Source organism: Artemia sp. Qi Xiang Cuo, chromosome 9, assembly GCF_049724085.1.
Source record: "Artemia sp. Qi Xiang Cuo chromosome 9, ASM4972408v1, whole genome shotgun sequence".
Taxonomy (NCBI): Eukaryota; Metazoa; Arthropoda; class Branchiopoda; order Anostraca; family Artemiidae; genus Artemia; species Artemia sp. Qi Xiang Cuo.
The window spans coordinates 60,431,404-60,455,103 of record NC_142802.1 but is presented as its reverse complement, the minus strand read 5'-3'; the positions used below and the strand labels follow the sequence as shown (position 1 = coordinate 60,455,103).

The following is a 23,700-nucleotide window of genomic DNA, read 5'->3' as shown; positions in this document are numbered from 1 at the left end:
GGGGCCTAGTTGCGCTCCAATCACTTTCGACTATTAAAAAGGGCATTAGCCCTTTGAATGTCCAATCGAATGGGCCTTTTTTTAAAGTTTCTACGACAACACCTTCTATAAAAAACTTATAAGCCCCAAGGGCATAACTTGCAACCCTTGCCCTGAAGGCTGTGTGATCTCAAAATTTTGATTGGATGTGTTTCTGGAAATGGTGGGCATGGAAGGGGTGTTAGTTGCCTTCCAATCACTTTCGACTATTAAAAAGGGCACAAGCCACTCCAATTTCCAATTGAATGAGCCCTTTTTGAAGTTTCTACGACAGCACCTTCTATAAAAACCTTATATGCCCCCAGGGCATAACTTAAAACCTTTGTCCTGAGGGCTGTGGGGCGATTGTCATCCTCAAAGATCTAATTTCCAGAACTTAATACTACGTTGAACAAAATGGCTATCCAAGAAGTCGGATTGAATGTGTTTGGGGAAAAGGTGGGCGAGAGAAGGGGGTTATTTGCCTTCCAATCATTTTTGACTGTTAAAAAAGGCACTAGCCCTTTTAATTCTCAATTCAACAAGCCTTTTTTTAAGTCTCTACGACAACACGTTTTATAAGAACCTTATATGCCCCCAGGGCATAGCTAAAAACCCTTGCCTTGAGGGATGTGAGGGATTGTCCTCCACAAAAACATAATTTCTATCTCGACATCAACTCCGCTGAACAAAATGGATATCTCAATATTTTGATTGGATGTGTTTGGGGGATTGATGGGCGTGGGGGGCTAGTTGCCCTCCAATCACTTTCGACTATTAAAAAGGGCACTAGCACTTTGAATTTCCAATCGAATGAGCCTTTTTTGAAGTTTCTATGACAAGACCTTTTATAAAAACCTTATATGCCCCAAGGGCATAACTTACAACCCTTGCCTTGAAGGCTGTGGGGGAGCGTCCTCCTTAAAAACATAATTTATATCTGGAAATTAACTACGCTGAACAAAATAGCAATCTCAAAATTTTGATTGGATGGGTTTCTGGAAATGGTGGGCATAGAAGGGGTGTTAGTTGCCTTCCAATCCCTTACGACTATTAAAAAGGGCAAAAGCCACTCCAATTTCCAATTGAATGAGCCCTTTTCGAAGTTTCTACGACAACTTCTTCGATACAAAGTGCCCTTTTCTAAAGGAAAAAATTACAAATGATACATTGTACCAACATCGTTCTTATATGTCGTCAGGGCATGACTTAAAACCCTTGCCCCGAGGGTTGTGGGGGAGTGTCCTCCTCAAAAACATATTTTGTATCTGGAAATCAACTGCGCTGAACAAAATGGCTAATTCAAAATTTTGATTGGATGTGTTTGGGAGAATGATGGGCGTGGGGGGGCTAGTTGCCCTCTAATCTCTTTTGACTACTAAAAAGGGCACTAGCCCTTTGAATTTCCAATCGAATGGGCCTGTTTTTAAGTTTCTATGACAACACCTTCTATAAAAACCTTATATACCCCCAGGGCATAACTTACAACCCTTCCCCTGAAGGCTGTGGGACGATTTTCATCCTCAAAGACCTAATTTAAAGAACTTAAAACTACGTTGAATAAAATGGCTATCTCAAAATTTTGATTGGATGTGTTTGGGGAAAATGTGGCCGTGAGAGGGGGGTTAGTTTCCCTCCAATCACTTTTGACTATTAACAAGGGCACTGGCCCTTTGAATTTCCAATCGAATGAGCCTTTTTTGAAGTTTCTACGACAACGCCTTCTATTGAAACCTTATATGCCCCCAGGGTATAACTTACAACCCTTGCTCTGAAGGCTTTGGGGGAATATCCTCCTCAAAAAAATAATTTATATCTGGAAATCAGCTATGCTGAACAAAATGGATATCTCGATATTTTGATTGGATGTGTTTGGAGGAATGATGGGCGTGGGGGGGCTAGTTGCCCTCCAATCACTTTTGACTATTAAAAAGGGCACTAGCCCTTTGAATATCCAATTTGAATAACCTTCTATAAAAACTTTATATGCCCCAAGGCCATAACTTACAACCCTTGCCCTGAAGGCTGTGTGATCTAAAAATTTTGATTGGATGTGTTTCTGGAAATGGTGGGCATGGAAGGTGTGTTAGTTGCCTTCCTATCATTTTCGACTATAAAAAAGGGCACAAGCCACTCCAATTTCCAATTGAATGAGCCCTTTTTGAAGTTTCTACGACAACTTCTTCGATACAAAGTGCCCTGCTCTAAAGGAAAAAAATAATAAATGATATATTGTACCAACATCGTTCTTATATACCCTCAGGGCATAACTTAAAACCCTTGCCCCGCGGGTAGTGGGGGAATGTCCTTCCCAAATACATATTTTTATCTGGAAGTGAACTACGCTGAACAAAAGGGCAAGCACAAAATTTTTACGGGAGGTAGGGGGGGAACTGTTGGGCGTGAGGGTGAGGGGCTTGTGGCCCTCCAATCAGGGTATAAAACTTAAAAGGGCACAAGCCCTTGGAATTTTACATCGAATGAGCCTTTTTTGAAGTTTCTGCGACAGCGCCTTCTATAAAAAAACCTTATATGGCCCCAGGGCATAACTTAAAACCCTTGCCCCGAGGGTTATGGGGGAGTGTCCTCCTCAAAAACATATTTTCTATCTGGAAATTAACTACGCTGAACAAAAAGGTATCTCACAATTTTGATTGGATGTGTTTGGGGGAGTGATGGGTGTGGGGGGCTAATTGCCCTCCAATCACTTTTACATAATGAAAAGGGCATTTGCCCTTTGAATGTCCAATCGAATGAGCCTGTTTTAAAGTTTCTACGACAACAGCTTCTATAAAAAACTTATATGCCCCCAGGGCATAACTTACAACCCTTGCCCTGAAGGCTGTGTGATCTCAATATTTTGTTTGGATGTGTTTCTGGTATTGCTGGGCATTGAACGGGTGTTAGTTGCCATCCTATCACTTTCGACTATTGACAAACGCACAATCCACTTCAATCTCCAGTTGAACGATCCATTTTCGACGTTTCCACGGCGACTCCTTTGATACGAAGTGCCATGCTTTACAGGAAAAAAATAATAATAATACATTGTGCCAACATCTTTCTTATATGCCTTCGGGGCATAACTTAAAACCCTTCCCCACGGGCAGTGGGGGAATGTCCTCCTCAAAAAGATATTTTTATCTTGAAAACAACTATGCTGAACAAAATGGCTATATCAAAATTTTGATTGGATGTGTTTGGGGGAATGATGGGCGTGATGGGGGGGGATAGTTGCCCTCCAATCACTTTCGACTATTAAAAAGTGCACTAGCCCGTTGAATTTCCAATTGAATGGGCCTTTTTTGAAGTTTCTGCGACAGCGCCTTCTATAAAAAACCTTATATTGCCCCAGGGCATAACTTAAAACCCTTGCCCCGAGGGTTGTGGGGGAGTGTCCTCCTCAAAAATATATTTTCTATCTGGAAATTAACTACGCTGAACAAAATGGTAATCTAAAAATTTTCATTGGATGTGTTTGGAGGAATGATGGGCGTGGGGGCCTAGTTGCCCTCTAATCATTTTTGACTATTAAAAAGTGCACTAGCCCTTTGAATTTCCAATCGAATGGGCCTTTTTTAAAGTTTCTACGACAACGCCTTCTATAAAAACCTTATAAGCCCCAAGGGCATAACTTGCAACCCTTGCCCTGAAGGCCGTGGGGGACTGTCCTCCTCAAAAAAAAATTTTTATCTGGAAATCCCCTGAATCACTTTCGACTATTAAAAAGGGGACAAGCCACTCCAATTTCCAATTGAATGAGCCATTTTCGAAGTTTCTACGACAACTTCTTCGATATGAAGCGCCCTGCTCTATAGGAAAAAAAAATAATAAATGATACATTGTGCCAACATCGTTCTTATATCCCCTCAGGGCAAAACTTAAAACCCTTCCCCGAGGGTTGTGGGCGAGTTTCCTCCTCAAAAACATATTTTCTATCTGGAAATCAACTACGCTGAACAAAATGGTCATCTCAAAATTGTGATTAGATATGATTGGGGGAATAATTGGCGTGGGGGGGGGGGCGAGTTGCCCTCTAATCACTTTCGACTATTAAAAAGTGTAGTAGCCCTTTGAATTTCCAATCGAATGATCCTTTATGTAAGTTTTTGCAACAGCATTTACTATAAAAACCTTTTATGCCCCCAGGGCATAACTTACAACCCTTGCCCTGAAGGCTTTGGGGGAGTGTCCTCCTCAAAAACATTATTTCTATCTTGAAATCACCTGAACAAAATGGCTACCTCAAAATTTTTATTGGATGTGTTTCGGGAAATGGTGGGCGTGGAAGGGGTGTTAGTTGCCTTCCAATCACTTTTGACTATTGAAAAGGGGACAAGCCACTCCAATTTCCAATTGAATGAGCCATTTTCGAAGTTTCTACGACCACTTTTTTGATATGAAGTGCCCTGCTCTATAGGAAAAAAAAATAAATGATACATTGTGCCAACATCGTTCTTATATCCCCTCAGGGCAAAACTTAAAACCCTTGCCCCGAGGGTTGTGGGAGAGTGTCCTCCTCAAAAATATATTTTCTATCTGGAAATCAACTACGCTGAACAAAATGGCTATCTCAAAATTTTGATTGGATGTGTTTGAGGTAATAATGGGCGGGGGGGGCTAGTTGCCCTCCAATCACTTTCGACTGTTAAAAAGGGCACTGGCCCTTTGAATTTCCAATCGAATGAGCCGTTTTTGAAGTTTCTACGACAACGCCTTATAAAAAATTTGTAGACGACAACGCCTATAAAAACCTTGTATGCCCCCAGGGCATAACTTAAATTCCTTGCCCCGAGGGTTGTGGGGGAGTGTCCTCCTCAAAAATATATTTTCTATCTGAAAATCAACTACGCTGAACCAAATGGCTATGTCAAAGTTTTGATTGGATGTGTTGGAGGGAATTATGGGCGTGGGGGGGGGGGCTAGATGCCCTCCAATCACTTTCGACTATTAAAAAGGGCACTAGCCACTCCAGTTTCCAATCGAATGAGCCCTTTTCAAAGTTCAACTCCTTCGATACGAAGTGCCCGGGTATGGAGGAAAAAAAATAATACATTGTGCCCACATCGTTCTTTACTTAGGTAGCGTTATTGCGCATGTCTATGATGGACAAAACAGCCTTTGCGATTAATTAAATGAAAAAAAAGTTTTTTTTTAACTCAAAGCAAGGAGAGACGTTAAAACTTAAAACAACCAGAAATTGTTCCGTATATTAAAGGGGCTGTCCCCTCCTCAGCGCCTCGCTCTTTACTCTAAAGTTTTTAATTGTTTAAAAAAATAGAGTTTTGATAATGTCAAAGTTTATCGTAAAGATCAAGGCGTTGAGGAGGGGACAGCCCCTTTCATATATGGAATAATTTATCTTCGTTTTAAGTTTTAATGTCGCTCCTTACTTTCAGTTAAAAAAACTTGTTTTTTTTAATTTAATTTTTGAACGTTTTTGTATTAATGCAGGTATTGATGTTTGGTCACCTGAAGTGAATATTAGAACGAAGTTTGCACGTTATTTCTATTTTCATTTGGTTAAATGGCTTTCTCGAAACTTGTTTAATTTTATTTACAAACGTTTTTATTAATAATAAGTATTCGTTACTTGAGAATCAACTTACGTAACGATCTTCTATATTCATAGATTCTTAATGCATAAATTAGAGGGTTCACCCCCTAGTCAATACCTTGCTCTTTAAGCTAAAGTTCGAATTTTGTTCCAATTCTTTAAAATTACCCTTAATCACAAAGGCCGTTAATTAGAATAAATAGCTCTTATGAAAGTACTAAACAATCTTTGGCTTAAAGTGCGACGTAATGACTAAGGGGTGAACCCAATCACACACGTAATATTTTCTATCCCTTTTAAGTTTTGATGTTGCTCCTTACTTTCAGTTGAAAAACTTTTTTTTTATTTAATTTCTGATCTTTTTCTTTAATAATGATGGGAAATCTTGTGCCCCCTTCCTCGCAATGTCCCTTCCCCCATGAAAACTTCATTCATGGAAAGATCCTCCCATACAACCTCCGACCCACCCACCCCCTCCACCTACCAGAAAAAATACCCCCCTGAAAACGACTGTATACTTCCCAATAACAAATACTATATGTTAACATTGGGTAAAGTTCATAACTTTTAGCCCTCCCCTAGGGGACTTTGGGGGACTAAGTCATCCGAAAAGACATAGTTATTATATTTTTGACCATGTTGAACAAAATGGCTATCTCATAATTTTGATCGGGTGACTTTGGGAAAAAAATGAGCGTGGGAGGGGGCCTAGTTGCCCTCCATTTATTTTTGGTCACTTAAAAAGGGCACTAGAACTTTTAATTTCCGTTCCAATGAGTCCTCCCACGATATTCTAGGACCACAGGGTCGATACGATCACCCCTGGGGAGAAAAAAACAAAAACAAAAAAACAAATAAACACGCATCCGTGATCTTTCTTCTGGCAAAAAATGCAAAATTCCACATTTTTGTAGATAGGTGCTTGAAACCTCTACAGTAGGGTCCTTTTATACGCTGAATATGATGGTGTGATTTTCATTAAGGTACTATAGCTTTTAGGGGGTCTTTCCCCCATTTTTCAAAAATCAGCCAAATTTTCGCAGGCGCTTAACTTTTGATTAGTAAGACTCAACTTGATGAAATTAATTTATTTGGAATCAGCATAAAAATTTGATTCTTCTGATGTATCTATTGGTATCAAACTTCCTTTTTTTAGAGTTTCGGTTGCTATTAAGCCGGGTCGCTCCTTGCTCACAGTTCGTTAACACAAACTGATTGACTAGTTTCTCAGATACGCACTTCAAAGTTTGCCTTATAAGTAGAAGAAGGAACTGATGTAGCTAAAATCACATATTTAATTGAATATATACGATATATTGAAAAGAATAATATAACTGAAGATATTTTTTTGCAAACTCATTCCTGGAAAAGCTACAGCCAGTGAAACTTGACACTTTTTTCTAATGAGAAAGGCAAATTATAGAAAAATTGCGTTTATCTTTGTATACAGATGGTGCAAAATCAATGTCAGGCCACAAAACTGGCCTTCTTGCACTAGTTAAAATGAAAACAGCTGATGTTCTGGCAATGCACTGCATGCTGCACAGGGCTGGTCTTGTATAAAAAAACAAAAGTATGGAACGTAATTGTTTTACAAAAGTTACAAAAATTATGAACTATATAAAAAACAGTCCATTATAAGTTGGATTATTTACAAAGCTATGTGGCAATATAGGACCTACTTACACCACAATTTTGGACTACTGTGAAGTATGCTGGCTATCTCGTGCTAAAGTGATTAAGAGTATACATGAAATCAAAGTGGAAATTGCAATTTTAATTAAAAAAAAATCAAAATGAGGACAAAAAAATGTTTAGGGCAAAAAAGTATTTTAATCATTAAAACGACCTGATTTGTGGAAATTTTTGGAAAATTGAGTGTTTTGAATTAATTGATGCAAGGCCCACAAATGCATGCATCAAACAGTTCGTGGTAACGAATCAAACAGTTCGTGGTAACGAACTGTAAGTAAGGAGCGACCCGGCTCAATGGTAACCGAAACTCTAAATAACGGAATTTTGATATCAATAGATACATCAAAAGAATCAAATTTTAATGCTGATTTCAAATATATAAGTTTCATCAAGTTTAGTCTTACTAATAAGTTACGCGCCTGAGAAAATTTGGCTGATTTCGCCCATCATTCCCCCAAACACATCCAATCAAAATTTTGAGATAGCCATTTTGTTCAGCATGGTCGAAAATATGATAAAAATGTCTTTTAGGATGACTTAATCCCCAAAAGTCCCCGGTGGGGGGGCTGAAAGTTATGAACTTTGCTCAATGTTAACATATATTGGAAAAAAATTCAAACTTTAGATTAAAGAGCAGGGTATTGACTAGGGGGTGAACCCCCTAATATACGTGTTAAAAATTTATGAATATAGAAGTTCGTTACGTAAGTTAATTCGTAAGTTACGTATATTTATTACTAAAAAAAACGTTCGTAAATAAAATGAAACAAGTTTCGAGAAAGCCATTTAACCAAATAAAAGTACAATTAATATGCAAATTTTTTTTTATTATTCATGTAGGGTGAGCCAAAATCAAAAACTGCATTAATTCAAAAGCGTTCAAAAATTAAATAAAAAAAACAAGTTCTTATAACTGAAAGTAAGGAACGACGTTAAAACTTAAAACGAACAGAAATTATTCCGTATATGAAAGGGGCTGTCCCCTCCTCAACGCCTCGCTCTTTACGATAAAGTTTTAATTTCTAAAAAATATATTTTTTTAAACAATGAAAAACTTTAGCGAAAAGAGCGAGGCGTTGAGGAGGGGAATGTGTTTTAGGATGACTTAATCCCCAAACGTCCCTGGGGGGAGGACTGAAAGTTATGAACTTTACTCAATGTTAACATATAGTACTGGTTATTGGGAAGTATACAGACGTTTTCAGGGGGGATTTTTTCTGGTAGGTGGGGGGAGGGTTGGGTCGGTGGCTATATGGGAGGATCTTTCCATGAAGGAAGTTTTCATGGAGGAAGGGACATTGCTATGAAGGGGGCGCCGGATTTCCCAGCATTATTAAAGAAAAAGATCAGAAATTAAATAAAAAAAAACGAGTTTTTCAACTGATCAACTGATTCAGATTAAGAGGTTATTTTTAAAGAATTGGAAAAAATTTCGAACTTTAGCTTAAAAAACAGGGTATTGACTAGGGGGCGAGCCCCCTAATATACGTGTTAAAAATTTATGAATATAGAAGTTCGTTACGTAAGTTAATTCGTAAGTTACATATATTTATTACTAATAAAAACGTTCGTAAATAAAATTAAACAAGTTTTTTAGAAAGCTATTTAACCAAATAAAAGTACAATTAATATACAAATTTTGTTTTGATTATTCATGTACGGTGAGCCATAATCAAAACCTGCATTAATTCAAAAACTTTCAAAAATTAAATAAAAAAAAAAATTTTTTTTTAACTGAAAGTAAGGTACGACGTTAAAACTTAAAACGAACAGAAATTATTCCGTATATGAAAGGGGCTGTCCCCTCCTCAACGCCTCGCTCTTTACGCTAAAGTTTGACTTTCTCACAACTCTATTTTTTTTTAACAATGAAAAACTTTAGCGTAAAGAGCGAGGCGTTGAGGAGGGGACAGTCCCCTTCATATACGGAATAATTTCTGTTCGTTTTAAGTTTTAACGTCGTTCCACCCTTTCAGTTAAAAAAAACTTCTTTTTTTTTATTTGATCAAACAGTTCGTGGTAACGAACTGTCAGTAAGGAGCGACCCGGCTCAATGGTAACTGAAACTCTAAAAAACGGAATTTGGATACCAAGAGATACATCAAAAGTATCACATTTTAATGTTGATTTCAAATATATAAGTTTCATCAAGTTTAGTCTTACCCATCAAAAGTTACTCGCCTGAGAAAATTTGGCTGATTTTACAAAAAAGGAGGAAATACCCCCTAAAAGTTATAGAACCTTAATGAAAATCACACCATCATAGTCAGCGTATCAGAGAACTCTAGTGTAGAGGTTTCAAGCACATATCTACAAAAATGGGGAATTTTGCATTTTTTGCCAGAAGAAAGATCACGGATGCGTGTTTTTGTTTTTATTGTTTTTTTTCCAGGGGTGATCGTATCGACCCAGTGGTCCTAGAATATCGTGGAAGGGCTCATTGGAAAGGAAATTAAAAGTTCTAGTGCCCTTTTTAAGTGACCAAAAAAATTAAGGGCAAAAAGGCCCCCTCCCGCGCTCATTTTTTTTCCAAAGTCACCGGATTAAAATTTTTAGATAGCCATTTTGTTCAGCATGGTCGAAAATATGATAAAAATGTCTTTTAGAATGACTTAATCCCCCGAAGTCCCCGGGGGGAGGGCTTAAAGTCATGAGCTTTACCCAATTTAACATATAGTAATGGTTATTGGGAAGTATACAGACGTTTTCAGGGGGGATTTTTTCTGGTAGGTGGGGAGGGAGAGGGTCGGGGGTTATATGGGAGGATCTTTCCATGAAGGAAGTTTGCTTGGGGGAAGGGAAATTACTATGAAGGGGGCGCCAGATTTCCTAGCATTATTAAAGAAAAAGATCATAAATTAAATAAAAAAAACAACAAGTTTTTCAACTGATTTCAACTGATCAACTGATTGTGATTAAGGGGTCATTTTTAAAGAATTGGAAAAAAATTCGAACTTAAGCTTAAAGAGCAAAGTATTGACTAGGGGTCAAACCCCTAATATACGTATTAAAAATCTATGAATATAGAAGTTCTTACGTTAATTCGTAATTTACGTATATTTATTACTAATAAAAACGTTCGTAAATAAAATTAAACAAGTTCCGAGAAAGCCATTTAACCAAGATAAAGTAAAATTAATATGTAAATTTTGTCTTAATTATTCATGTACGGTGAGGCAAAATCAAAACCAGCATTAATTCAAAAATTTTCAAAAATTAAATAAAAAAAACAAGTTTTTTTAACTGAAAGTAAGGAACGACGTTAAAACTTAAAACGAACAGAAATTATTCCGTATATGAAGGGGGCTGTCCCCTCCTCAATGCCTCTCTCTTTACGCTAAAGTTTGAATTTCTCACAGCTCTATTTTTTTTTAACAATAAAAAAAAATTAGCGTAAAGAGCGAGGCGTTGAGGAGGGCAAAGCCCCCTTCATATACGGAATAATTTCTGTCCGTTTTAAGTTTTAACGTCGTTCCTTACTTTCAGTAAAAAAAACTTGTTTTTTTTTTATTTAATTGACTCAAAAAGCAAATGTGAAATCATTCATAAATCACTCAAGAAGCAAATGTGAAATGATTCATAAGATTATGGAGCAATGGAAGACGAATTTTGAAAAAAATGAGTTTGAAATGCTTCAACATTTAAATTTATGCGTCCAAGATAGCACACGACCAAACAAAAGTCCATTTGTTGAATACTTGGATGGTTTGCTAATTTCTTTCTCGAACTATTTTGATTATTTCGATTTTGCAAAACTTGCAAGCTTACAAAATCCATTTGTTGACCGAAAAATAATTGGAAAGAAAACTCGATTGAATCATCTGGTAATACTTCTTTGAAACAAATATTTCAGAAAGCATCTATAATTTAATTTTGGATAGATATTAAGAACAAATATGATATTTTGTCAAATAAAACTTTAAAAGTATTGCTGCCGTTTACAAAATATTGTCTCTGCAGAAGAGGATTTTCCGCATTAAGTGAAATGAAATCGAAACATTATGTTCGTTTGTTTGCAGAAAAGCAGCTTAGTGTTGCTATCACATCATTGACATCGAGATTTGACAAACTTTGCGCTAGGGAAGCATATTCTTCTCTTTAAAAGACAATATTATAAATTTGTTTTTTCATTTTCTTTGTTTTTATGAGTTTGTCTTGAATAAACTTTGTAGTACTAACAATTTTCGCGTCTGTATTATTTTGTAAAATGGAAGGGCGGCACCATACGATCAAATATTTTTGGGAGCAGTGGTAAAATAAAGTTTGGAAACCACTTGACTAAAGTATGTCCTGGGAAGGTATATTGAAGGACCTACCTCCACTCCTTTTCCCTCTAGAGGGCACTTACCTTTGATGACCTTTAAAAATCTTTGTGTTATAAAAGTGAAACCTTGCAAAATAGATCTTCTGCTTAAATGAGGTACAAGAAAAGTGTTTTGAGCTTCACAACTTTGCTCAATCCCAGTTTATGAGGTTCGAATGATTTACAAATACATTTCCTAGATTTAGAAAAAAAACTATTGATATGGTTTAAAATGCTACTCAAATAACAAGAATGGCATTTTCAAAACTAAAACACAGAGATAAAGAAAATGAAAACTAAAAATTAAGGTATAATATCGTTTTGTCAAAATTTCAATGGACCTATCAAGTAAGCAAATTTCTAAGAATTGGAAATTAGAAGAGGGTTAATATAGTAGCTTGGCAATACCTTCCCGGAGTATGCTTTTGGCCCTGGACTCATCACTGAAAGTTTCTTTTTTCCTAACCTAACCACTTTCCAAAATAGTAAAAAGTAGCTTGTTTAGAATTTTACCATTAGTTTACTTAGGAAGTAATTTAAGAAAATAACAAATACAACAAAAAGGGAGATCATCACATCCATATAGCATAAACAAGGGCGATCAAACACAACTTCTTTTTTTTATACAATCTACAAAAAAAAAGAAGATAAAAAATACTCTTAACAAAGAATCCAAGAAAGTTCTTTGCTTTGTCAGTCCAACTGCCCAATAAATAGAGAAAATTCAGTTTACCTTGAAGATATGCACCGAACTTGCACAGAAATCTCCCGAATATCCAGAATCGGAAAATTGACTGGCCCATAGCCATCGGCATACAGACCAATGTAACAAAGAGATCAGCTATTGACAAATTGACCAAGAAATAATTGGTTACGCTAAAAAGAGGGAAAGAATGTACTTTGGACTTCTTTCACAAGAAACTACATTTGAATAAAGTTTTTCTTTAAAAAAAAAAACATATTTCATAGTTTTTCCAGCGTTATAGCATAAAGACGGCCAACATTTTTGGTTTAAAAAGTTCGGAAAACTTTAATTGGATTTCCATTATGGCCGCAAAGCATTCTTTAACTACGTTTTTCTCACTTTTGCTAGTTTTCAGAAAAATGGCTGCACAGTCAGGAACTTTTTGGCCATCCCTTTGGGGCCATAGAAAAGGCAGGACATCCTTGAATGGGGTGAGAAGAGATCTTAAGAATTGATTTAAAGAAAATTTAGAACTTCATTGGAGGATGTAAAGAGAGAAGCTTAGAACAGGTTGGGCTGGAGGAAGAGTTTGACCAGCAGTGTTGGCCTTAAGTGGCATCTCAATTTGTTAGTATTTAGTTGTTCTTTATATATATATATATATATATATATATATATATATATATATATATATATATATATATATATATATATATATATATATATATATATATATATATATATATATATATATATATATATATATATATATGTGTGTGTGTGTGTGTGTGTGTGTGTGTGTGTGTGTGTGTGTGTGTAGATGTGTGTGTAGATAGATAGATAGATAGATAGATAGATAGATAGATAGATAGATAGATAGATAGATAGATGTGTGTGTGTGTGTGTGTGTGTGTGTGTGTGTGTGTGTGTGTGTGTGTATATATATATATATATATATATATATATATATATATATATATATATATATATATATATATATATACTTGACAACGGTACAACACAACTAATTCACTATTTTCCCATTCACTCATTCTAAACCACAGTTTGATCCAAGATTTAGGCCACCTTAAATAGAAATCATCAATAATATTAGCTAACGTAGGGAACAAATATTTGAAGAATTTTCATAAAGACCGAATATTCAAAAAATGGACTATATATAATAATTTAGGAATGAAGTTTTTAAGCAAAAACAAATTTTTTAATGTAAGCAAACCTAGTGTTTGTCCTAGAGAAAATATTGGAACAGCCTTATAAAGTAATCTCAACTTTCATACACACGTCTGAAAGTTGCGTTTGGACATTAGAGCGGACATTCAAACATTGACTTTGAGTAACTTAATATCCTCATCCCGTTCAGATTTTTTTTTCTTTTTTTATAAGAATCGTATGCAATTTTTTTGTTTTGATACAATGTTAAACATATATAAATGGTTTAATATCAGATAGCTTAAAAACAGTGGGTAATAGAGACAATTGCATATTTCTAAATAACAAAATAATTCTATTTCGTTTATGGAATGGGAAAAATAGATGAGGATACAGAGTTTCACTAGATTTTCCTGTTTTCTTCCTGTTTTTACGCTCCTTTTTCTGCTCGACATGATAATAAGTTTTATAATTCTATATTGTGTCCGTACTAGGTCTTGGCTATGGAAAACGGTTCAGCCTTAATCAAAATCAAATTTTGTATAAATTCTATGTTTTGGAAGAGGACAAAAGTCCACTTTTATATTCATTTATTTCTATTCAGTATGTCTCAATTGTCTTAAAACAAGTGCTGGATACCAAGAAATCTACAGATTTTTTTTTTTTTTTTTTTTTTTTTTTTTTTTTTTTTTTTTTTTTGCTCATCAGTGTAATCTGAGCCGTCCTAGCTGAGTGGTTAGCACTCTTGAGTTGAAATCGTGACAACAGGAGTTCGAGTCTTAGTGTCGCTGGTTATTTCGTTTGGAATGGGGGTTAATGGTTTGACTCTGTAAGCTCAACCAGAGTCGACCCAGCTCTAAATGGGTACCTTGAGAAATCTGGGTGGAAAACATGGGAAGCGTCGGGTGATTTGCCCCCAGCCACGCACCGCAGTCCTGGACGAAGGCAGTGAATCAGGAGATCGGTACCTGCACAACGCAGACCATTGGTCAGCATGCAATTTTTTTTTTTTTTTTTTTTTTTTTTTTTTTTTTTTTTTTTTAGTGTAATTCACACAGGAATCTTCAAAGCTGTTGGAGAGTCCACAGGAAACTTGTTGTGATCAAGAAAAAGAAACCTTCGATATTGATAAGTTATAAACAGGGTTGCAAACTTTTTGGTTCCTGAATGTGTCCCCTGAACATCCAAAAATGTGTCATTTCTAGCTAAAATATGTCCATCTTGAAATTTGAAAATATAGAGGTTATTTTTTACCTGTTGTAGTATTGATCAAAAGACGCTTTGTTGACCTGTTTCAAAGCGGACAGTCAACATCAAATATAATGAAAACGAAAAAAAAATCCATATAAAACATTAATACAAAATGACTTAGTATGAAAGCCCAAAACTCATATGAACATGTAAACATCTTACTTTAGATAAAATCCTTTACTTACGACATCTCTGGCAAAACCTGGATGCTTAAAATATACAAAGAAAAAGCATTACTTTGGTGAAAGGTGACGTTTTTTACCACAATAAATATACAGTTGGTAAAGGTTTCATTTTACGTCATAAGTTTACAAATATTTTCCTTTTTACCCTTTTGTGTCCAAAATTTCTAAGATGTGTCATTTTTTCCCCCTTTTATGTCACCGTGTCCCGGCACATGGGAATGTGTTCTTTGACATAAAATTTGTCCAGTCGGCAACCTTGGTTATAAAATGTAGGTAGGCAAACGGATCAAAAACACAACTCAAAAGCACATTATTCACAATTCGATGCAAAACCATACCCATATTTACATTGTAATAGCTCAAAATATCAGGTAAGATTATTTATTCGACTACATCCCCAAAACCTAAGCCTTGAATCTGGATAGAGAAATATACTCTTTCCTTTTCCCAACTTGCCTTTCTAATAAGATTGGCTTTATTAATTGACTATCGGTAAAAAAAAATGGAAATCGGCGGAAAGCCTTCTTCTCGAAAGTGATGGCTTTTCGGAACGGTACTATGGATATTATCCGAGTGATAAATAATTTTTGACCTTTCTTATATGACAATGGAGAAACTAATATTTATGGATATGGTAAAAGGAAATAGAAAGATGTTTAAGCGTCAGTGCCTATAACCAGTGAAAGGACCATACCCAAAATTTGATTTGGGATGGGTGTGTTTTAAGATTTTCAGGGAGGGGGGGCTGAAAAAGTTTATTTTGTGTTTTGTATCTAATAGCTAGCAAAAAATTGGGTGCATACACGATTCTGCATTTTGGGATGGGGGTTAAACCTGAAAATTTCTTCCTCTAGGCTTGGTTTGAAAACAGAGATAGATATAAACCAAAATGTGCAAATTGTACCATAGACCACGTAAGTTACAGTCTGAAATGCAAAATTATCTGATCGGCTCTCTATAACGCTAATAAATGAATGCTTAAACTCAGTTTAGCTTTGTGTCCTTTAATATTAAGGGTACGAAACACAAGAATCTACTAATTAATGAGCTGCTTGATAATGATATTGTGCTTTTACAGGAGCACCTTCTCTCTAAAGTGAATGATGATAGCCTAAAGTGTTTTCGGACCCATTTTACCTTCTTAAGAGCTGCCCAGAAAACCCGTGGTAGACCATCAGGAGGTCTTGCCATCTATTTCAGACATAACACTCAGTCGATATTATTGCCAAGTGATGCTAACATCGATAAAATGTGGTGATACTACATTTATAAACGTTTATTTCCCCTGTGAAAATAGAAAAACTGTGCAGTCATTGTCTCGTCCTTTACAAGCCTGTAATCGCCTACGAACACAACTTACCGACCTTGCAAAACAATATACCAAATGGGTTCTCGCCGGCGACATAAATACTGACTTATTATCTAATTCTGGCCGATCTGAAATTTTTCTCGATTCACTGCCCGGAGGATTCCATATGGTTGATAAAGATCTTCTATTTACTTATATTCACAATCGTGGTGGTCTTACTTCTAACGTTGATCATGTAGTTGTGTCAGATTCCACTCTACTTTCATCAATCGTTCACGTGGACGACTCTAAAATTGACGACGACCATTTACCAATCACATGTCAACTATCTTGCTCTATGGCAAGATCTGTGCACCAAAACCCTCCCAAGGGGTTCTCAAAGAAAAATTGGAAAATGCCAATGTTCCCATTTATGTGTTGACATTGTCCCAGTTATTATCATCTATCAAAGTACCATTCCACTTATTGCAAATATCTGTATATACAACTTCAACAGCAAATAGTGTTCTGTCTCAAGCAGTGTTGCCACTCGACCGATACCAAAAAGCGGTGCCAGTCAATGAAGAAAGCGGTTTTTTTTTGCGGTATCCTCTCTGCCGAAGCACGGTATAATTTATGGTATATTTTGATACCCGTAATGCAAATACGTCACCACTAGTTTCAACAAAAACTTACTTTTAAAAGCAATTAATTCCTTCCTACTTTTCTAGCAAATGAATACTATTCTTTATTATTTTTTAAGTGGTAGATTTTGCCATGAACTTTGGCCAAGAAAGATAGAATAAAAATGAAAAGAGACATCCCCTAGATACCTACCACACACGAAAAAGGGAAAAATAGTTCTCAATGATAAATTCATACCCTCTCTCCACTTTCTATAGCTCTCACCTGTTCTTCGTCACTAATAACTCATTCAGTTTTTCTGTTCTCTGGAAAATTGGAAGCAGGATTATCTACTCTTTTCTGTTTTAAACTAGATTAAAAGTTTATTTATAAATTTTTGTTTCATTTTCGGCATTTTCTCCAGAAATACTGTGTATACTGTCATTTTTGTCTCATTTTTCTATTTTTGGACACTCTGATATACCGGCCTTGAAAACGAAAAAAGAGAAAAATGTGCCAGTCTACGCTTCCAGTCTCATGCAACATTTTTTTAAAAGACAGTAGACAGTTTGACGCACTCCAAAAGACGAGAATGCTAGATTTAAAAGTTTATACTGGCTCAGCAAATATGCAAATCGACATTTTCGAACCAAATGCTCATTTTTTTTCCTCTTTTAAGTTTAAACGCTTTGCGCTACGGAAGCAGTTTTCACACAACTTGATTCCTTAAAATATATTTCAAAAAATTAATGTAAATTTTTTTTGATTTGTCAGCATATCTTTACTCTTTCCCCCCAAAGCAAAAAAGGTAGTTTTACCCTTGTCTACATAAGTTCCCAGGACATAAGTGTTTGAAAATTTATTTCTTGACCCCCCCTTCTTTTACTGAAGCTTGACTTCGTCATCAGGACAAACCCTTGTTAAAATGACTGATTGAAATCAAATTTTGAAGCTATTTGGAGACATGAGAACTAGGCTTGAAAAGATTGCATCTAGTTTCACGTGCACTTACTGGGTTTTTGGTGACCTCAAGGCCATCTTTTTATACCACAAGTAACTCTAGCAGTTTTTATGGAAGAAATAATGTATAATGACCCAGAGATATGGCATTGTCTAAAAAAAGAGATGGAAAAATAGAAAACGAAATGGCTATCAAAAGAGCGTTACTTTGAACACGACTAGATTTTAATGACAATTATCTTATTAAAGATACTAAAACGTTAAAGGGAATCATTCTCACAGGCAGACAAAGGTTACTTGACATCAGACAGCGTGGTCATGCTCGTCAAGACCTACGTTGGCAACACTATACAAAACATTTTGATTCACAGCAGTGCTGTTACTTGAGGTTGTTTTACCGTTCACTTGAAGTACACGTTTAACAAGTCCCAGTTCCAGCTCCCCTTGTGATGGCTTGACCTACCCTTTTTCTGACGGTTCAGACCACATTCCGCTTTTAATGTCAACGAAAGAGTTAGCAAATGAATTTGCTGATGTTTTATTGAACTAAGATGATTTTTGCTGGTGTTTTATGGAACTAAGATGATTTTGTATGTCAGTTTTGACTTCCTCTAAAAAAAGGCGCTCAGCAATGACATTTGATATTGGCAATGAAACATATTGGCAATGAAACAATTCTGAAACATTTGGAAACATTACAGCTCCAGTGGCAGATTTTAGTGTAAGGATGTGTCACCAATACACCACTATGTCAGAGTCGTCCAAATTTTCAAGATTAAAACCTTCAGATAGAGTTAGACTCGATATGAACTGCCATTCCTGATCTATCTTTGCCTTATTCCATATGCCACTGGTATATCTTCTTCACTTAAAGAATTACTGATGACTATGAACTCTTAGCTCGTAACTAGGGGGGTCAAAAAATAGAGGAAGTCATTTATCTTTTCAGAGAAGTAAAAACCATCTAGAATTGGTTTGATGTTCACATGTGAGGGACCTTTAATAACAAAAGAGTCTCAATACAACGTGTGAATGTCCCACAACTCGAGAATACGCCTTGTAGAGTTTTCAAATGAAAGCCCACATGTGGCAGCCGAAGCAAGGAATATGTGTTGTTCCACCTTAGTGAAGACTCAGATATATTTATTCTTATATGCATATTTTCATTCTGCACTGTGTTAAGAGTGATTGCAAAATTCGTTGCATAAATCTTCCAGACTCTTAGATTTTTTTTACAATTATGACTTGCAACCAGGGCATATTAATACCAGCTAAATTTCACAACTGTAACCCATGGTTATTTTTATTCAACAAACATCTTGACTAAGTGATTTATTCCCATTGATGGTGCAACCTCCAATCTAGTTCTATATGGGAACGCCGTCTTCTTAACATAGTCTTTCCCTCCAACTAACTGTCTGAAAATAACACATAAGGATCCATGACTACACTTTAACAGAACAAGTAAATCTACCAGTAGATCCATGATGATATTACAGTAACTTACACAAGCTGTGCTTTTTGCCTATTGACTGATTTATTGTCTAGTCAAAATCCAGTAAGAAACCGTTAGTTTTTAGGTTTAAAAGAAAATTTCCATAAAATGAAATGCCAGAGCCTGTTTTGCAATGTTTGTTGCTTTTATTCTAATCAGACTAGCATGCCTCAGGAAATCCGGCCATGGCTTACTTTTCACGAACTTCAGCATGTTGTAAGTAGCCGAATAGGGTAGATCATGTTCAACGAGAAATGAGACAAGCATTGCTTCAATAGTGGTCTCCTTTTAGTTTTTGGAAAAAGTAATGAACAAGTGGCAGAGTCTGAGAAGACGAAGCAATCCATGTATTTTTATTAACCCTTGACAAAAAACATTACAGATGGGGTGCCCAATGGAACCATGAAACAGCCTAGGCTGCAAGAAGGAATAAGTTGTTTATAACCTGCTTCCTCTGGACAGTACCTCTGCAACTTTACATTCATATTTGATTTGAATGAATAATATGGAAAAAGGAATCAGGAAGAAATTAAACAATAGATAATTTTCTACATTTTGGAATGTATGTTCTACAGGAAATGAGTGCTAGCCAATATGTGAACAAATATTAAGTTCTAAATGAAATAGTATTTTTATTTCTTAACCATTGTTCAGCAATCTGAATTTCAAATATATTTACAAGAACTTCTTTTACTGTATACTATTCAGTGTATTTGGCTGTAAAAGAGGAAAGGTAATGCCCAAAAGAAGTAAGATATGATATCCTGGGACTACTTATTTACTCAATTCTAGTAAAGTTTTCCCTCTGCTTTGCAGTGTCTGTACACCTTTACCATATTAATGGTTGAAAATTACGTTCATTCAGGCACCTGACTGATATGTAAAATATTTGCTATTGGAAGCATGTAAATTACTAGTTAGAATTCTCGCGATTTCTGTAGTAACCTATACAGCCATATATCATTAGAAATAGAGAGCAAACAGTTTTACCCGTACGGTGACATTACTTAGTATAAATTCAGTCATAAGAGTCTTTTTGCGGTAGAAATACGCTGATCAAAGTCTTTTCGCGGCATAAATACGCTGATCAAAGTCATTTCGCGGTATAATTGCGGTATGCGGTATGATCAGAAAAAAGTGCGGCATTTCTCTCAAAATTGCGGCATTATACCGCATAATACAGTATAAGTGGCAACACAGGTCTCAAGTCCTCTGCTTAAAAAGCTGTCCCCTCCGAGCGCTTGCGAACGAGTACTCGCAAACTCTTATGGAAGGCTGATCCTAAAGTGAAGATGGTTACACAAAAAGCTAAGTTCTGGTTCCGCATGTGGATAACCTGTGATCGTCTTCCTTCTGGTTCAGTCCATCAAATAAAGCAGAAAACCAAACGAGAGTACAAGTACTCCTTGCGTAGAGCGAGACTCAATGCCTGGGATGGTCCCTGCGACAAAAAATCCTGGGATCATGTTATAAACAGTGCAAAGTGTCCACCTCCAATTAATTCCTCTCTTCTGCTATATGATTTCGTTTACCATTATAAAAATATTTTGCTTTCATTTAATGTTAATCTCCAAAATCATTTTACAAAGCTTGTCAACTCAATCCTTCCAATTCGTATAAATCAATCGCAAGTGCTATCGGTGGAATCTGGTGTTACACCCCAAAGTCTTAAACAAGTGAATAAGTCTGAGTCTCTCGATAGGGTTGGTCTTTGCTTCAAGTTTTTTGCTTATGATTGTCCTGAACTACTGAAGCATTTGCAGTTATTGTTTCAGATGTGCTTGGCACAGTCCATTGTGCCAGATAGTTTTTTGTCCGGTTGTATATCTTCCATTGTTAAGAGGAGTAATAACCCCCGGGCTTGCTCCAATTACCGTCCTATCATTCTGTCTTGTTTTTTTAGTAAGTAATTTGAATATGTGCTGCTACCGGCCATTAACTCCAAGTGCTATTTTACGCCCTTCCAGTTTTCTCTTAGAAAAGGTATGGAGTGTGGTCAAGCTCACCATATTGTGGGTCAACTGTTGCTCAGAAAAGCCCCTGTATTGCTTGACCGTTGATATATCTAATGCTTTTGACAACGTAATTCATTCAAATGCTTTGTTTTCTCTAGCAGAGTCTGGCGTTAACCATTCTATTGTTTCTGTGCTTAAGTATTGGTATGCTAATTCTTCAGTTAGGGTGAAGTGGAATGGTACTGTAGTGGAGCATATTACTGTTAAAAAGGGCGTTACGAAAGGTGTCGTGTTATCTCCGAGTATATTTAAGTGTGTTTTAGCTCAACGTCTTCAACCGTCATTTTTTTACAATGATAGTTTAGGCATTAGTCACGTTGCTTATGTTGATGATGTTCTGCTTCTTAACCGGAAAAAACAAAGTCTAATTGCCAACTTTGACCTGCTTTCAGCCGCACTGTCTGCAGTAGGCCTTTCAGTTAATGCTGCCAAATGTGAGTTTTTGTGTTTTGGGAGTCTTCCACCAGCATAGCCTCTTTGCTTGAGTTCTTTAACTATACCATGTTCAGCAAGTATTAAATTGTTAGGTCTATCTTTTTCCACGTCACTTTCGTCTACTTGCTCTGCTATTACGACCAGCATGCGTAAAAGTAAGCGGGTTGGTTACGGAAAAATTTCACCCAATCATGGTCGGTATAACCGAAAAGGACTTTGCCGTCTTTATTCTACCTTTTGTGCCCCTGCTGTTTTTTATCTTTCTGGTTTTGCTTTCCTCCTTCGCAAGAAGGATATGAAGAAAATACACTTAGGATATTTTAAATACTGTAAATATCTGATGCGTTTGTCTCGTTGATACCGGAACCATAGAATCGTTTCTAGATTTGACATTGTTGATGCGCCCTCGTGACTGAAACAAATATCTACAGATCTGTTATAAAACTCAGCAAATGATTGGTGTTTTTGACCCTCTTTGGCCATTTTTTTAATTTGTTATTTATGTTGTCTTATAGAATCGTATGCTGATGGTTGTTGTTTTTTTTTTTTTTTTTTTTTTTTTTTTTTTTTTTTTTTTACTCCACAGTTTTTCCATTGTATTTTGTGGGTTATAAATACATAAAAAAAAATGTAAAAGAAGAGTGAGAGCGAGATACAGCACAAAGATTGTCCAAACATTAATAAAAAATTGATGGAGGCCATTGTGGGGAAGGGGGGTTCAAGATCCAGACAGCTCGTATTTATACGCAAAGCTAGGTACCTTTTCCTGCTTTTATTTATATTCAAGAAATTCATGAAGCATAGTCCACTGCATAAATTTACATCAATCTTTAGCATTTTAGTTTAATATTCAAATATTTAAAGAGCCAATAGGCTACTACAGAATTAGCAATTACTAACTAGCTGTATATCATCTCATCCAGGTACAGGTAACTTTACCTGGTAACTTTATTAACTGGTAACTTACAGGTAACTTTATCAACTTTATAATACCAGGGACATCAAAATAAAAATATTTTGCCCCCTTTACTGACAATATGAAAAATTTAAAACAAGAAAGCAGGATTCAAACTACATAGAAGAAAAGATTTTACCCACTTTTTTATAATTTTTATTTATTATTTATTTATAACCCACAAGTAGTACAAAACGAAAAACTAGTACAGCATAATGCATAGTAACAAAAAGTGGGAGGAAATGAATAAACAATTAAGAAAGAGAGACACAAGATATATACCAACAACATAAAAAACAAACTGACCATTATCAAAATGGAATAATAAAGCGATATGCAGGCTCACTATAACTCGGAATAAAAGTCACCTTTTTTCAGCTTATATAAAACTGATTTATCACTTTCATATTACAAATGATCTTTGTAAATACATAGTGAATTTAAAATAGCCTCAACACAGGAAATTAATATTTTTTACGAAAATCACAAAAAAAAACATTTAGATAATTTACCGACGGACAAAGAACTTATTATAAAGCAGACCAAGAACCAGTCAATTCAATCTATTTGCAAGTATGTATAAAAGTTAGGATTTCAAAGTACTTGATTAAATATTTACCATAGCCATTTCTACCGTATTTACGCCTTTTTTTTAGCACAAGCCCTTTATCAAAGCTTTTAACTTTAAAAAACAGGCCTCTTATTGGTACACATCTTCAATAAATTCTGACAAATAAGGATGAAAGGGAGCTTTTTAATAGTTCTCTAAGTAAGTATTTGTCTTTCTACGAAATTGAAAGGAAATCTTTTAACGGAAATAGGCCTCATCTTTCTGAAACTATATTTGATTGATTAACTCTAAAATGTAATTGAGTCTCTTTTGTTATATTCTATTGTTTACCCTCTAGCATTATGAGGAAGCTTTCGGATTTAGTTCTTCTTGCAATTTAATTTCAGTGGTGATATCAGCACAAAGTATTTTTTTTACCTAAATAGGTTTAACTAACGACACTCAGGCGTATGCTGATGACCGCATAGCTCCAGAAAAGAGCAAAATAATTGTT

At 35.8% G+C, this 23,700-nt stretch overlaps 1 protein-coding gene and 1 pseudogene across 2 annotated transcripts in view; one reads left to right on the top strand and one right to left on the bottom strand.

Annotated features, from left to right (window-relative positions):
• Positions 1-23,700, bottom strand: part of LOC148948895 (orexin receptor type 2-like) — a 356,926-nt gene that overhangs the window by 242,778 nt on the left and 90,448 nt on the right. For both annotated transcript variants that reach the window (XM_089094812.1, XM_089094813.1), the window contains exon 2: positions 12,307-12,449. In XM_089094812.1, the coding sequence (XP_088950938.1) occupies positions 12,307-12,449 (143 nt within the window). The remainder of the gene's footprint in view (positions 1-12,306; positions 12,450-23,700) is intronic.
• LOC148948896 (uncharacterized) lies at positions 16,097-21,141 on the top strand (annotated as a pseudogene).